At 42.9% G+C, this 16,181-nt stretch overlaps 1 protein-coding gene across 4 annotated transcripts in view; it reads left to right on the top strand.

Moving 5' to 3' along the window:
• Positions 1 to 15,338, top strand: part of B4GALT4 (beta-1,4-galactosyltransferase 4) — a 27,031-nt gene extending 11,693 nt beyond the window's left edge. For all 4 annotated transcript variants that reach the window (XM_027878870.1, XM_027878869.1, XM_027878872.1 and 1 more), the window contains exons 2-7: positions 1,511 to 1,988; positions 2,702 to 2,934; positions 6,430 to 6,617; positions 11,665 to 11,787; positions 14,071 to 14,175; positions 14,700 to 15,338. In XM_027878870.1, coding sequence (XP_027734671.1) covers positions 1,724 to 1,988; positions 2,702 to 2,934; positions 6,430 to 6,617; positions 11,665 to 11,787; positions 14,071 to 14,175; positions 14,700 to 14,841 — 1,056 coding nt within the window. In that variant the 5' untranslated portion in view covers positions 1,511 to 1,723 and the 3' untranslated portion in view covers positions 14,842 to 15,338. The remainder of the gene's footprint in view (positions 1 to 1,510; positions 1,989 to 2,701; positions 2,935 to 6,429; positions 6,618 to 11,664; positions 11,788 to 14,070; positions 14,176 to 14,699) is intronic.
• Positions 15,339 to 16,181: the final 843 nt, after the last annotated feature.

The raw sequence follows: 16,181 nt of genomic DNA, 5'->3' as shown, positions 1-16,181 counted from the left end.
TTTTTTTTTTTTTTTTTTTTTTTTTTTTTTTTTTTTTTTTTTTTTTTTTTTTTTTTTTTTTTTTTTTTTTTTTTTTTTTTTTTTTTTTAAATTTTTTTATTATTATTATTATTTGTTTATGGAGAACCCTTCCCTCTCTTCTTTTTCTCCCCTGCCTGTACTTGTAAGTAATAATCTCTTCTCTGGAGTAGCGTCTCTTTTTTTGCTCTCTTCTCTGTTTGTGGTTGAATTGGATGTGGAGATCCATCACTGTTAATGGTAAGGTCGTGGAAAGCTCTGTTGCTTCCTTAGAGCAACACTGTGTGTTGTGTGTGAATTGAGAGAGCAGGTTATCCACTTTCATGAAGTGCCTGCCAGGAGGGACAGCAGCGGGTCATTCCCAGGGAACCCCAAGAAGCTTGGGCAGTATATCCAGTAGTTCATCTTGTCCGTCCTAGGTCAGGCTCCCACATACATCCCCATGAATCACCAAAATTCTCCAGAAGACACCTGGGCTACTAGAGGGAATGTGGATTTACTGTATTCCTTCTGCCTCTGGTATCTCTCCAGGGTCTCATGCATATTTTGGAAGCTGGTATAGAATAGCCTTACATGTTTTTATGTTTCTTCCCTTTGATCCAGCCTGTTTCATGTGCAATGTCTTTAATCATTGCCTTTGCTTCACTTAACCTCAGTCCTTGTTCTTCTCACAGGTAGCAGTTTTCTTCTGTGTTTTCTATATCAAAGCTCTCTCTATTAATATTTCATTCTTTCTGTGCTGTGAGATGATTATACCATCCAAAAGTCTTGAGTGGTAACTGTAGTATGATGTCAGTGAAAGGCTGTATGAAAATGGAGCTCTTGAAAGAGGGCAGGAAATGGAACAAAGGATTGGATCCTCACAGACCTAACACTGAAAGAATGAACTTTATCTTTAAACAGCAGCAGCATGTAAGAGGGGAATACTGGGCAAAGCCCCCTGAGGTGGTACTGACAGGCAGCAGATATGGAGGAATGATTTCTTGATGCCAGTCAAATGTTGTAGGTTTCACCCTGCGTTGTGCAGAGCAACATAGCATCAATAATACTATCTTTCAGAAGAAAATAGTTTATTTCTGCAGAAGTTCATGTGGTTTTCATTTTGTTGAGGAGCTAGCTATACTCATAGCCAGCAGAATCTCTTGCTTTGCAGCTGCTGTCAATTTTGCTAGGAATAGAATTAGTGAAGCCTGGGTATTGCCAGGCACGATACACAGACATAACATGAGGTAGTGGTTGCACTTTCTGATCTGAAAAGAAAGAAAAAAAAAAAAAAAGAAAAAAGACAGAGAGGAGAACAAAACGGGAAAATGATTTTCATAAAATCGTGCAGCTTGTTTGTGGCTGTGTCTTATTTTCTGACCAGTTGTTCGTACGTGCTGTTCCTTTTGTATATTGTCATAAGCTGGTTTCATGGAGTCTGTGAAGGTGTAGCAGTGGAGGTGATCGAAACTAACTCTCTCTTTCCTTTTTTTTTTTTTTTGTGGTCCAGGTTACAGTTGTATTTTGTGACATTTGAAGAGCAAACAATACTATGGCTCCATGAATTGCAAAACTGCAGGAAGTGTGGCAGCCCTCCCTACCTCCAGCTTTACTTCCTTACTGTGACGTTCTCATTGGGAACTTTGGTTTCATCCCCACTGGATATGCAGTGACCTGCCTTGGCATCAGAGCAGAGGAAGCAGCTTGCAGATCAGGGAGAACCATGGCCTTGAGCTTGAATGTTTTTCACCTCTTCTCTAAGTTCAAAGTATTGGTGCTTGTCACTTTGTTTTTGATGGTGCTATGGACCACATTCAGTTACTTTGTGGACTCCAGACAGGAAATTTCTAAAGCTAAGAGTGTGATGGAGGTTTTCAGGAAGGTAACTAGCCTGGTGGACAGTCAAGAGGAAACAAAGACCAAATCAATTGCAAATGTTCCTGTGGTGAAGTCTTTGGGTCCCTGCCCAGCTCTATCTCCATACCTGCGTAAGTGATGATGCTTCTCTCTCCTTTACAAGTTAATCTGCTCCGGTAGTGCTGACTTCCTTGTGGTTTTACAGTTGGATATCTTTCCTGTGGAACAAATACAACACAACCAATTGCAGTAAGCACTTCTGGGTGAGGAAGTGACCTGTGGCACAGTCTGCCTGTGCTGGGTCCAGCTGGGAGAGCAGCCCATATGGTGCTGTGGTTTGCATTTTTGGCTGAAACAGCTATGGTAATGCACCAGTAACTTGGCTACTCTGAACAGCTTTTGTACTCTGTTGAGGCTTTGTCTCTGTCTTTCTTGGCCCCCTAAAATTTGGTGGGGTAGGCAGGAGGTTGGGAGTTAACACAGCCTGGACTGCTGACCCCACATTCCATACCCTGTGACCATGCCATTCATCGTGCTCAGCAATAAAAGCTCAGGGAAAGGAGGAAAGGGAGATGTTTGTGGTGACAGTGTTTCTCTTCCCAACAACTGCTATTTGTGCTGAAGCTCTTTTTCCCCAGGATGTGGCTGGACACCCAGTTTAAGCAACTAAACACTTGATACCCTCTCTTTCCACTGCCTGCATTATATCCTTGTAGCAGTAGTTTTCTCTCAGAAAGGCAAGGAAATCTAGGTTTCTTGTACTGGTTACAGAGTGCCTCATTAAGTGGCTGGACTATCCACAACCTGAAATGACTCAGGAAAGCTCCTTGTGCTTCTCCTACAGGAGGTGCCAGCAAACTCACCTTCAAACCATCTGTTACGCTAGAAGAAGTGCAAAAGGAGAACCCTCAGGTAGCCGAGGGCCGGTATCACCCTACAGAGTGCTCAGCACTGCAGCACGTGGCCATCCTTATCCCACACCGCAATCGAGAGAAGCACCTGCTGTACCTCCTGGAGCACCTCCACCCCTTCCTACAAAGGCAGCAGCTGGACTACGGCATCTACGTCATTCACCAGGTGAGGCAACAGGGCAGAGATGTGTTTGGTTGAGGGTGATGTTGGTGCTGCTGCCTCTGCTCTCTGGCATCAGTCCTCCAAGCCTGCTTTGAGCACTTCTACTTGTAGAGGGATGCAACATGGCAACCTGCAGCACTGCAGCCACTGCTGGTAGCACTGTAGGATCTCAGCTGCTGGGGAATATTAACAGTGTCTTTTAAGTGGTGTTGATTTCTCAGTCTAAGTAACTTACTGTTTCTGAATTAGCATTCAAGGTAAGCACCTTCTGCACTGCTAGTGCCAGTTCTTTCTCTTGCAGTATGCACACTGTGACTAGGCTCACCTGTTTTCTGTCTTTACACTTGGAGTTGTTTGAATCAAAGGCCTCAGTTTGTATCTATCCCTTCTCCCCCATCTGCTTGCTGGCTGTTGTGCTTAGTAAGTCATGTGTATCATGTGTTGTACATACTTTTGCTTTTTCAAACTAAACACAACAGCTACTGCTTGTAGCTACTTTATTTGCCCAGCAAGGATGGTGGGAAGAAGTTGTCATGGCAGAGTACTTGGTTCCTGAAAGATTTTTAATTTCTTTATTTACATTCGTTCTAGCAATGCTGGGTCTAGCAGCTAAAACTTGAGCTGACTTGTACCACATTGTCTTTCATCAAAGTGTTTATGTTCTACTTGCATGAGCTAGAAGTAGTATATATTTCTCTTTTGTAATATGTTGTCTTTTCCTTGATCTCTTATCATGTTTACTTTCTTTTACTGTCATTTACTTATGTATTCTGCTTTGACTCTAAACAGACTTTTCAGACAGTGGGAGAAAAAGGTTATAAATTATTACAGTTTCTCTTCTGTTTAAAGAAGCTAGGGTCAATTAAGCAGAATGAGGCAGTGCATTCTAGATGAAACCTTACACTTTTGCAGAGTGTTTCAGCAGAACAGCAACAAAAGTCATTGCAGGGTATTTTTACTTGGAATGGACTATTCTTCCATTGTTTAGAGTCATCATGTGGCCTGTAGAGTGGAAAAACTAAGGCTTTTTTTCCTGCATTATTATGTACTATGATTGTACATCTATTGATTCATTCTAGGTAGGAAGCAGTGGTGAGCAATAAATCATTGGGAGAATGGTTATACCTTCTTATTTAATTGAAATATGTGAGGTGGAGAACTGCTGTTGTCATGTTAGCAAAAAGTAACACGGAAGTATGGAAGTTTTGTCTGATGTGAGCAGCACTGTCAAGTCTGGACTTGTTCTAGCAGAGGTTTTGCATAGAAGATTGGAAGCTTTCACATAGCTTTTCCATATGGATAGGCATACCCAAAGACTGGTCTAACAAAAATCTTCTAGAGAAAATCCATTTTTACTCTCTAGTTGTGATGTCATTAATTGTTTTAAATATGTTTTGAGGAAAAAAAACCGGGATTTAACTATTAAAATACACACTCTAATTTGGAGGAAGATTAGTGAATGGGTCTTTTGTATTTCTTTTGTGAACCATTGAAGGGCGTACTCCAGATTTCTTCTTTATGGGCTGCTTGTAAAATCTTGAAAGTTGTGCTTCTCTACGTATATGTGTGCATACATGAGTGCTGTCCTGAAAACAATGTGAGTTTGTAATCCCTAAAGGGTGAATAATTCCTTGCCCAACATGAATTTGTCTTGTGGTCAGTGTTCTTCTTCCATAGGAACAAAGGAGGACAATTCTCTCCTTGATAAAGTATGAGAGTAAATCTTGCTATTTGTTCAGCATGTGGTCTGACATGGAAAACTGCTCTTCCTGGAAAGCAACATCAGCTGTCATTTGGCTGCAGTGGTGGCTTGCACTGATGAGGAAAACAGAACTTCAGCAGATGGTAGATGATGCTCCTGAACTAGGCTGGGTTTGATACTCAATACAAGTGATGTTTTCCACATGTACCTTACCAGCCATCGGATTTGTTCTTTTCACTCAATAACCTATGTTTTCAGCATCAGGGGGAGATTATCTGATGGCTGTTTTCATATATGGGACATTTTAAGGAAAACTAACAAATCCTCTCCTTCTCCCCCCACCTCAAACATGCCAAAAATTCCACTATTCCACTCAGAAATTTGACATCATAGATTTTGGGTGAACTGTATCTAAGTTTTTCCTGTAATATTTATTCCCTGAGAATGGAAGCAACTGATCTCTTAATTTCTCAGAGTGGACACAATCGTATTTTCCAGCCTGCAGGTATAGAGCCGTAAATCCCATGAATCTTCTTTGTGCAGGAGCAGATGGCTGTTAGTGATGGTGAACAAATGCTGCTTTGGAGCAAAGCATTACTTTTTAGAGCAATAAAACGTGCTTTGTGTACAACAGCTTTTCCCTACAGCTCACCTTGTCCTGGGAAGGCCAGTGTCTTTCTCATTTTCCATGGAGCCTCTCTCTGTCCAGGTACCTTCTAGCAAATTTGCTAGAATTCCAAGCAATTTCTCTTGAAAATGTCTTTTTTATTCTTTCAAATACACCAGGTTCCTAGCTCTGGAAAATGCCTACCCTGTCTGTTTCTGGGAGTGCTGGGCTTGGCCCTCTGGCTCCCACTTGGGAACTTGAGGGAAATCACCACTTTGTCCTCAGGGGCAGAAAACCTTCTGCAGGCTGGAACTTGTGTGTAGCCAGGTAAAAAATAAATAGCAAGATAAGCACACCTATTGCTCTGCAGTGAATGTTGACGTGGTAAGCTTACAAAACTGTGTGTGTATGTATACACCTATACCTTAAAGGTAAAACACATTTTTGAAAAGGAAATACAGACTAACTAATGGCAAAAGCTAACAGTGAAGACTAGTACGAGTCATTTGAAGTCCTGTGCTAGGAGATGGCCCCGTGCAGCAGCATCATCAGGTTTTAAATAGGAGTTAAAAATGAAGGGACATGCTTTTTACTTCCCGCTCTGCCACCTGTGTGTGATCTAAGGAAGTACAGGGAACTCTGTCAGCATTGCTATCCCTGAAACTGAGTGTGGACAAGCATAAATCATTTGTGGCAAAGGCTCTGACATCTAGAAACTAGTTAGTATGGGATTAATGTGGGGGTTGGGTTTTGGTTTGTTTCTTAAAAAAAAAACTTCCATAAGCCTCACTGGCTTGGTTGTTTGGAACACCAGTTTCTAAACTGGGTACTGATACCTCTTTTGCTACGGAGCCTGATGGGAACTCCAGGACAGGGTGCAGCAATGGCAGTTAAATTGCATCATGGATCACTCATACTTCTGGTGCCCAGATAACAGTGGGCTCTCCTGCCCCTGGCTGGGTGTTTTTGTGATGAATAGAGACTGAAGAAACCCTTTTGCATTGTTGGCCACTCCGATGCTGTGCCCAGTGTTATGGGGCAGCTCCTTGTGCAGTTACTGCTCTAAAAGCTGTGCCCCATGGATGTGGTTGCAAACTGTGTGATCAGAACCAGTGCCTGGCAGCAGTTCTTGTTCAAACTCTGTGACACCTTCTTCAGAGGTTTTTTTTTTTTCCATTCTCTTCCACAGGCTGGCAACACCAAATTTAATCGAGCTAAACTGCTGAATGTAGGATACCTAGAGGCCCTAAAAGAAGCGAACTGGGACTGTTTCATTTTCCATGATGTGGATTTGGTGCCAGAAAATGACTTTAACATTTACATGTGTGACACACAACCAAAGCACCTTGTAGTTGGCAGGAACAATACTGGATACAGGTAGGAACCCAGGAATATGGAAAGAATATCAAACTGGGAAATGCCATATTACTGATAATGTTCATCTTCAGGTGGGGCTGTATGCTGGTATCTACTCTTCTTCTTGACGTCAGGTTTCTGGTGTTAACACTTCACTCTCTGGAGTGCCTTCTGACTGCACAGATCTGTACAGACATCTCTGAGGTTTGCCCTGTGGTCACCTGTACAAAGGATCATTGTCATCGTGCTTGCTCCTAGGGTCAAGTTAAAGGGTGTTCTGAGAGAAAAGCAACGTGCCAGAGGTTGTGCTGAGACCTTCTGTCAAAGCTAAAAATGCATTTGCATTTTACGGGTCCTGTGATTTGAGGGTGTAATCTTACTATAACAAAACTTGCCACTTACTTTTTTGCTTCGAAGAGGTAATATCTGATGTTGAGAGCTCAAGTGTGAGAATTTGCTGAGGGATAGGATTGTCCTTTAATTATTTGATTAAACAGTGTCTGACACAGGATCATTTTGATTTTTAAAAGGGTCCCCTAAGTGCTTGTGTGATATAAATAATTTAAAGTGAAAAGTCAGGTTCAGTCCACCTCAGAGAAAAAAAGGCTTGTGAGCTTGGTGAGTTTAATGACTGAAGTGTTTTCATTGAAGTTGTTTCTTTCAAGATTCACTTCACGTCACATCACTCTAAATATCGATTAGAAGTGGGCTTTGCAAAAGCTGATCTCAAAGTACTTTGAGGTAAACCTGTGCTTCGCTTCTGGGTTTGCTTTGTTAAATATATGAGAAAGAGGTGGGATGGGCCAATTCTTATACAGAATAATATTCACTTTTCAGTCATTTAGCGAAAACTCGAACCAGTGCATATGAACTGGGCTTGTGACAGGCATTTGGAGCACTGTGCCTTGCAGAGACAATGCTGAGGGTTACAGGATGGTCATTGCACCAAAGGAACAGAAACACCTAGCTGTCAATTAGCTTTTGTTAATTGACAGGCATGTAGAATTCAGGCTAATAACATGGCACAAAGCTTGAGGGGCTTTAGTTAACCTTCCGTGCCTTAGTTCCTGCAAGTGTTTTGCTTAGTTAAACCTGTAGATGGACTTTTGCTTTTATTAGGAGATCTTCTTACTGTTAGTCTTCTCACATTTCTCCTGTTTATGTAAAGGAGCTGTTAGGTATAGGTCAGCTTTATGCTTTGGCTTTAAAGAGTATAGACAAAATGTTTTTGTTGTGAATACCCTGCACCAGTGTTCTCTAGAGTACTGGTGGTTTGAATTTGATTCACAGTTTTTCTGTGTCACTGCCTGTGTTTACACATCCATGAAGTGGGGATAATAATGCTCTACTTTCATGGGAATTCCTGGGTACATCTGAAGGGACTCAGAACCTGATCTCAAGAATGATACTTGAACTGGGCTGAGACCACAGGTTGAAATCCCACATTGCTGCAGGTGAGGTGAGCATGCTGAGACAATACTGGTCAGAAGAGGTAGAGAAACTGAAATCACACATGTTTTGTATTAACACAAAGTATGTGGGGCATGAATGTGGGTTTTTCTTTTTTTTCAGTCTATTTGTTTGTTTTCTTGGGTTTGAGTTTCCTTTGGGGGGGGATTTTTTTTTCCAGGGGCATATCTCCTGTGGTGATCCATTGCACAGTAATCTTAGCAGCCATGCTCCTTTGGAGAGCCAGTGCCTTATCTTTAGCTACATAAACTACAACTGAGTTTTAGATTCTTTAGATAGAAGGTTTATGTATTAAGGCTTTGAAGATAAGGGTGGAAAACCTTTTTTTATCTTAGCTAAGCTATTTCTTTGAGACCAGGACAACATCATTTCCTACTTGACCATTCCTATAGTACAGTTTCTTCAGACCAATTTTAAAAATTCCGAAGGAGCTGATATTCTCTTGTTCTCAGGGAAGAGGTGGTTGAACATGGTTACAGAGGTGCATTTTTGCAGATTATGTCACTTTAGAAGCAAGATATGCCTGGGCCCTGCCAGTTCTGCGCTGCCTGAGGAGGGTTGAGTGGGTAACACTGTCCTGGGTACAGAATCACTGAATTGTTAGGGTTGGAAGGGACCTCTGGAGATCATCTAGTCCAAACCCCTGCTAAGATGTCACTCTAAGCAGGTGACACATAAACTGATCCAGGTAGGTTTTAAATGTCTCTAGAGAGAGAGAGACTTCATGACCTCACCTCCCTGGGCAACCTGTTTCAGTGGTCTGCCACCTTCAGTGTAAAGTTCTTTCTCATGTTGAGGTAACTTCTTGTGGTTTAGCTTATGGCCATTGCTCTTTGTCCCTGGAAAGCATGGAAAAGAGTCTGGCACCATCCTCTTGGCACCTCCCTTTGAGATATTTATATGCATTGATGAGATCCCCTCTCACTCTTCTCCAGACTAACCAGGCCCAGCTCCTGCAGTCTCTTCTCTTAAGAGAGGTGCTCCAGACCCCTCATCATCTCTGTAGCCTCTGCTGGACCCTCTCCAGTAGCTCCTTGTCTTTCTTGAACTGTGGAGACCAGAACTGAACCTCAGATGTGGCCTCACTAGGAGTAGAGGGGGAGGATCACCTCCCTCAGCCTGCAGGCTGCACTCTTCCCGGTGCATCCCAGCTCTGGCTCCTTCAATGTCTGCCTCTCCAGCGGTGTAGGGGAATTATGGATTGCATAAGCAAGCAGTGGGGTGCCATATGTGGATGCATGAGTAGGCGGTCAGTTCTCAAACCCTGCCGGGCTGCTGGAGTAAGGGGTATGGTACTATTAGTGACTGGCAGTGCAGCCTGAAAGCACGACTGGGGAAGGCTCTGCCCTCCAACCTTCTTGCTGTCCATTCTGTCTGTTCACTGCATTTTTCTGGAGCACCTATAGCAGAAGTCTCAAGGTAGTAATGCATAATTAAAATTTGATGGGGCCTCCTCTACCTTGTGGTTGGTTTCCTCAGAGAGAGGAGATAGAGGAGGGAGAACAAATCTGTTCACAAGTCATGCCTTACCAACTTGATAGCCTTCTCTGGTTTGAGTAGCTTGGTGGATGAGGGAAGAGTAGTGGATAATGTTTATCTTAAAGAAGGCTTTCAGCACTGTCTCCCATAATAGCCCCATTGACAAAGTGATGAAATATGGACTAGTAAGTGGACAGTGACATGGGATAAAACTGTCAGAACTGGTGGGCTCAAAGCATTCTGATCAGTGGAGCAAAGTCCAGCTGGAGGCCAGTCACTAGTGGTTTACCCCAGAGTTTAATACTGGGGCTGGTACTTCATTAGTAACTAGTATCTTCATTAGTAACCTGGAAGATGGGGAAGTTTGCATCTCAAGCAAATTTTCAGAAGGTAGAAATCTTGGAGGGGTGGTTTATATAGCAGGGCCTTTGTTAGGCTGGAGAATGTGGCCAGCAGAAATCTAAAGAATTTCAACAAAGGGAAATGCAGAGTCCTGGACCTGGAGAGAAGTAACTCCATGCACCAGTAGCTGCTGAAGGCCAACTGTCCAGAAAGCAGCTTTACAGAAAAGGATCTGGGCCAGTGATGTACCCTTAGCATCTTGGACTGCATTATGAGGGGTGTGCCAGCAGGCTGAGTGAAGTGATTGTTCCCTTCTACTCATCACCATGGAGGTGACACCTGGAGTTCTGTGTCCATTTCTGGGTTGCCCAGAACAGCAAAAACTTGGATGTCCTGGAGCAAGTCCAGAGAAGAGCTGTGAAGATGATTAAGGGACTGCAGATCTGACATGTGAAGGGAGGCTGAGAGTGGTGGGACTGTTCAGCCTGGAGCAGAGAAGGCAGAGGGGAGGTCTTGGCAAGGTGTGTACATACCTGATGGAAGGCAGAAGAGGTGGTGCAGCCAGACCCTTCTCAGTGAAAGGCAAGAGGCAATGGGCACAAACTGAGATATAGGAAATTCCATTTACATGTATGAAAAAGCTTTTTACCATGAGAGTGGTCGAATACTGCAACAGGCTGCCCAGAGATATTATGGAGTCTCCATCCTTGGAGATGCACAGAATCTGAATGGACACGGTCCTTAGAAACTTGCTCTAGCAGACCCTGCACTGAGCAGAGGGGTTGGACTACTGGATCTCCAGTGGCCATTTCAGCCTTTAGCAATTCTCCTGTGATGATATGACAGGAACAAAAATCAGCCAGGAAAAATAGCCCGAGGGCGGTTTTTGTTGTTTTTTCTTTTTCTTGGTGTTTTTAAAATTATATTCATGGTAAAGCAGGAATAATAATAAACATTGCACCTTTGCTTGTCTGGCATGTAAATTGCGATGATGGATACTCTCTAGCCCTGGCAATTTGTTAATCTGTTTAGATTCACATGTATGTAGAAATCCAAATGTAATCTGCAGCCACGTACCCATCACTGGAATTGACAGGGATAGGGTGGTAGAGGCTGTTTTGTAATGTTCCCTTAAGGGCTGAGAGAGAGGAAGGCATAATAAAAAGCAATTAGCAGAATGGTGTAAGAAGATAAATAAGCATGGTATGTAAACACCTTTTTAAAGTAGGTGCAATTTTCAGGATGAGGAAGGTAGAAGTTAGAAATTAATCTCCTTTAGAGGTGAGCTCCATTACACTGGGTTACTAAGTAACTTGCATTGTGCCTTACCCTGGAATTGTTCTTGTGGTATCCCATAGCACATGCCCCCTTGCTGTGAGCTGATTTCATTCCAAGTTCTTCAGATTCAGCTCTTAAGATAGTCGATGGCTTGCCATCATTATTGCAAAGCTCCCGCTATATTAGTGTGTAGCTTTGTTTTCTACACATCAGAGTCCCTGAGGTGAAGTGCATTTTTGGCTGGCAAGGGGAATCGTGTAAAAAGAGAGAAGCTACTGAAGAAGACTCCATTCTCTCTGTTGGAGAGTTAACTTTTTCTGGCTTAAAGCAAATCACCACCTTTTTGTCAAAAGAGGAAGAGAACAGGACCAGCTACAAGGATTTGTGCACCCTTAACTCTGTGAAAGACAAGTCTAGATCTGGAGTTTCAGGGTGATACTTTTATTGTTGTTAAAATTTGACTTTTAATTCTTCATTCTGTCTTCTTGTGTACCTCTAGGTTACGGTACCGAGGATATTTTGGAGGTGTAACTGCTCTAACAAGAGATCAGTTTTCCAAAGTGAATGGATTCTCTAACAACTATTGGGGTTGGGGTGGAGAAGATGATGACCTTCGAATCAGGTAAACAATAAGAAATTGGTTTAAAAAAATTTTTAAAAATTGGTGTGACTTCACACCAAGCGTCACAAAGTAGAATGCTACAGGGGCCTTCAGTTCCAAACAGTATTGCAAAGTGGGGATTTGAAGTGCAAGATGCAGTTCTGTGAGCAGTTTCCTCTTTGCAAGGGTTAGGCATGCCCGAGTCCTCGTCCTCTTCCTGAAAGCATTGTTGATGGTTGGGTGTGGGTTAAGGTATTTGCTTGATTTGTTTCGGCTTTGTCTCAGCCACACAGTATTTGTATTCTCGCTTGGAAATTGGTTATAATGGAAATAATGAGATTGAATTTGGAGTGTGGCTTGCCAGAGACACAAAGGCATTCAGTTCCAGTACTTTGTAAGTGTGTTTTGCATTCATTGGCTACCGTGATTTACTCCAGCCAGGGCTTAGTTTGTATGTGGGTGTTGTTGATTAGAGTAAAGATAGAAAATAACTTGAATTTTAGAAAGGCTGCACATATATGCATATATCCTTTGCTCTTGTTAAAACTAGTTTTGAAGATGTGCCTATCAAAGTAGGGTAAGTTTTTTAGTTGAGAGAGGTTTAGTGGGACAAGGAAATCAGCAAAACTTACATTGATCTTTTGCCCTGTGCTTAGGAAGAAATCTCTAATCCTGCACTGCTGTTAGTGAAGGGGGGGAAAAAACCCATAAACAACAGAAAAAAATCCCAAACCCAGCCCTGCAAACTCTGTTGGCAAAGCCTGTTAGTTTGTAACTTGGGTTACAAACTCTCATTCTTAAGCTGCTATCCTTTTCAGCTGATTAAATGCTGGGGACATAAAAGTCATATCCCTGGTGATGTTACATAATTGCATAGGGGATCCAGTGGGTTAAAGTTAGGAACTTCCAAATGAAAGTTTTTTGTCTGTGTCAGTTTAGCAATTGGTTAACAGTTAATCACTTTTTTTCCTTCCAACCCCTACCTAGACACACCAGCTTCTCAGTGACCTCTCGGGGAACTGGCTTTTATCATGGTAGGGGGTGGCTTGGTACCATCTTATTTCCCAGCTTCCTGTGGGTGACAGTGGTGTTTCAGATACTCCTGTGGGCACTGGAGAAGCAGCTGTGCAGCAGACCAGCAGGATTTACGGAAAGTTTCTAGGATGTTTTCAAGGGGTTGGAATTGAAAGTGATGCCAGTGCGTGGCACCTCTTCACTTTGCAGCTGTTGGTCTTGGTGTGGAAACCAAGCCGTACAACACAGCGTGTGCACTGCAACTTCTTGTGCCTTTCTTCTTGCGTGGGTCTTGGGTTGGAAGGGAGTCTGCAAGAGGTAGGTAAGGGCAAGTTTGCCACTTCCTGGCGGGGGTTGTTTTGTAGAGACATCCTTGGAGCCTTTCTGAGTGAAGTCAGTAGATGGCAGCATCCCTTCAGCGCTGTCAGAACTCAGGCCCGGAGGGCTCTCGGGTCCTACTGTACTGCCTCTGGGCTAAACGTGACGGTCTCTTTTGGCCCTTCCTTAGGCATGCATCACCAAGAGACTTTTCAGATCCTTTGCTGTAGTTGTTTCATAATTTATTGCTACAAAGTAATTTGAAATCTGAAAAGGGCTTAAGTTTTTTCAAATCTTGGTTTCCTGTTGCTGTTTCGCTGCTGAGTGACTAGCCAAGAGGTGGACTATTCCTTAATTCCATTGTCATGATGTTAATCCTTTCTGCTATCAGAGCAAAATTGTTGTGTTCCACAGATACGTTCAACGTCAAAAGCTCCAACCCAGTGCCTGATGTCAGACACTTAAATCCATGCATGGGGCTCAGTGTTTCTGCCATTGTTCTCAAAGAAATTTTCTTCAAGTGCACACATAACTGTCTGCCAGCTATTAAAGAATATATTTTTCAGGGGAGAACTATCAAGTATGGGGGTTTTATTGCAGGAGTTGAGATAAACTTGTTGTAAAAGGTGTGGAAACTTGCTACAGAGCAGACCAGTCAATACTAATGTAAACATACTCTGCTGTATAATGTGTGCCTAAAGCTCTGTGTGATCTCTACTGTACCAACTACCTGCTTCTGTTCAAAAGAAAGGGTGACATACACACCTAACAGACCTTTTCTCCAGAAATGCAACTCTGAGCCTCGTTTTGCTGGCAAAAGGGGTTGTGGAAGAGATGCAGATGAGTTTTTACAACTCTATACTTGCCTCCATGGCATCCACAAAAGATGAAGTCTCCAGTTGTTGGGGTTTTTTTCCCTTAACAGCTGGCTTATAGCTGTTGTCTTCCTCATACCACTATTGCTTCTTCCAGGGTTGAAATGCAGAAGATGAAGGTGGTGAGGCCATCTGCTGACGTAGCCAGGTACACAATGATCTTCCACAACCGAGACCACGGGAACGAGGAGAATCAAGAGAGGTGAGTCAAGAACAGTGTTCCACCTTGCATTGTCCTGGTCTGTGTCTGGGAGCCAGGCACCTGCAGGGACAGGGTCTTTGCTCCAGGCCCAATAGGCATTTTGTGGTACCCAGGGGCTCTGGGGGCGACCCCTGTGACACCACTGTTCATAGCTGGCAGTTGTTCTGTGCCTGAAATTTTCATAGAACTGACTGGGTGGTGTTCCTTAGAAACTTTCAAAGTTATTGTTATATGGATATGATTTAAACATACTATTTCAGAGATTAGGCCAAAGCACTTTATTCCCCCATGTCTGATTGTCTGTGTTGAGGACAGGAATAACAGGACTTTACATTCCCAGTAAGTAATGGCCAGTCTTCGCGAACGAAGAACCGGGGAAGGTCTTTACACCTTCCAGCCTGTGCATTTCCCAGTAGATAGATAATGGCAGTAGCATTGCTGCCAGATTTACTAGGAAGTGGGAAAGAGCTCAAAACACCTTTCCTGTGCGTATCAGTGAAGATTTTTCTCCTCTTTCTCCTCAGGATGAAGCTTCTACGTCAGGTGTCTAAAACATGGAAAACAGACGGGCTGAATTCTTGTTCATACAAACTGCTCTCAGTGGAACACAACCCATTGTACATCAACATAACAGTGGACTTCAGTCTGCAGCCCAAGGTCTCATAGGGGTGAGCACCACATAGGTTCTAGGAAATGGCAACAGATCTTGTTTGTGGCTGCTGTTAGAGCAGAGGGCTTCTGGCACTCTGTTTGGAAGAGTGCTTCAGTAGCAGAGAAGAAAGTAAAGTGTTCCTTCACAGTATCTAATTGATTGGTTGAGAACTTCCTTCTGTGAGGACTGGAGCTACGGACTGACCCGAGGGACAGGGCCTCATGGTCCTCTATGCACTTTTTGCTGGGACATTTGCAAAAGTGTCCTTGTTTGGGCTGGTCCAGTGAAAGGACTTGAACTAAGTCACTGAAAAAAATTTCATTTTGCAACTGTTTCTAAACTTTTTTGTGGTCTCATTAAAAGCACAAGAATTCTTCACCAACTACAAACTTAATAAGAAAAGCTAAATTTTTCTAGCCTGAATAAAAACCGTGTGTGAGGGAAGGGCAATAATGGTAATGGTCAAGGAGATGTTAAAAGTCTCTCAATAAATGCAGTCTGCTGAACTCCACAGTGCCTCTCATCCTTCAGTCTGCGGCAGTGATCAAAGTCTCGGTGCTGCAGCAGGATATGTGTTATTCTCCAGGGCTCTGGAAGGAAAAGCAGTGGCCAGCTGTGTCAGATGGAGAGAAAATTCTCTCCACATTTTGGGCCATGCTGTTAGCAGACTGTGTATTTGTATACATACTCAAGCCATTATTATTTGTGAGTCTTGCTGAAGAAGACAGGTGAAAGATAACTAACTGTTCCACTGTGCTACAGGATTTGTGCTCAAATCTTCATTAGAGCACTTGCCTTACTACATTATACTTAACTGACTTTATATGTAAATGTGAAGCCAGGCTTAGGTGAGTTTCTTTTAGGACATATTTCAGCTGTGGAGAAGACTGAAACTTTAAATGTTTTTAGGTATAGTGAGATAGATGCAGATTTCTAGTGAACAAGGAATTTTTTTTCAATCTTCAAATAACAAGCAGAAAAACCCAGGGTCCTGCTCTCAAAATTACTGGCCCTGGCACGGAATGCTACAGACTGACTGGGCAGAGAAAGAAAGTTTACAGCAAGGGCAAGGGCTTGGGCAGAATGTGTCAGTTTCAGGTAAGTAAAAATGTGTTCCTGCCAGGGTCACAGCTCCACTATTGACACGTTTTACTTAGTTTTTCCTCTAGGATTTAATTTTTCAGAAGTATTTTATGTTCAAGACTGCTCGACCTTGAATGATAATGAATGTCTGAGCAGCAGCTGAAGTACTAGAATAATTTCCCTGCCTGAGCAGGAGGTTACACTAGGTGACAGCCTCAGGTCCCATTCAGTCTGCATTACTTAGAGTATAGCTGTAGCATAGCTACAGTAA

This window comes from Empidonax traillii, unplaced genomic scaffold, assembly GCF_003031625.1.
Source record: "Empidonax traillii isolate 1590-97213 ecotype Southwest subspecies unplaced genomic scaffold, ASM303162v1 scaffold46:size3806547, whole genome shotgun sequence".
Lineage (NCBI taxonomy): Eukaryota > Metazoa > Chordata > Aves > Passeriformes > Tyrannidae > Empidonax > Empidonax traillii.
This window is presented reverse-complemented; position numbering and strand designations above follow the sequence as displayed.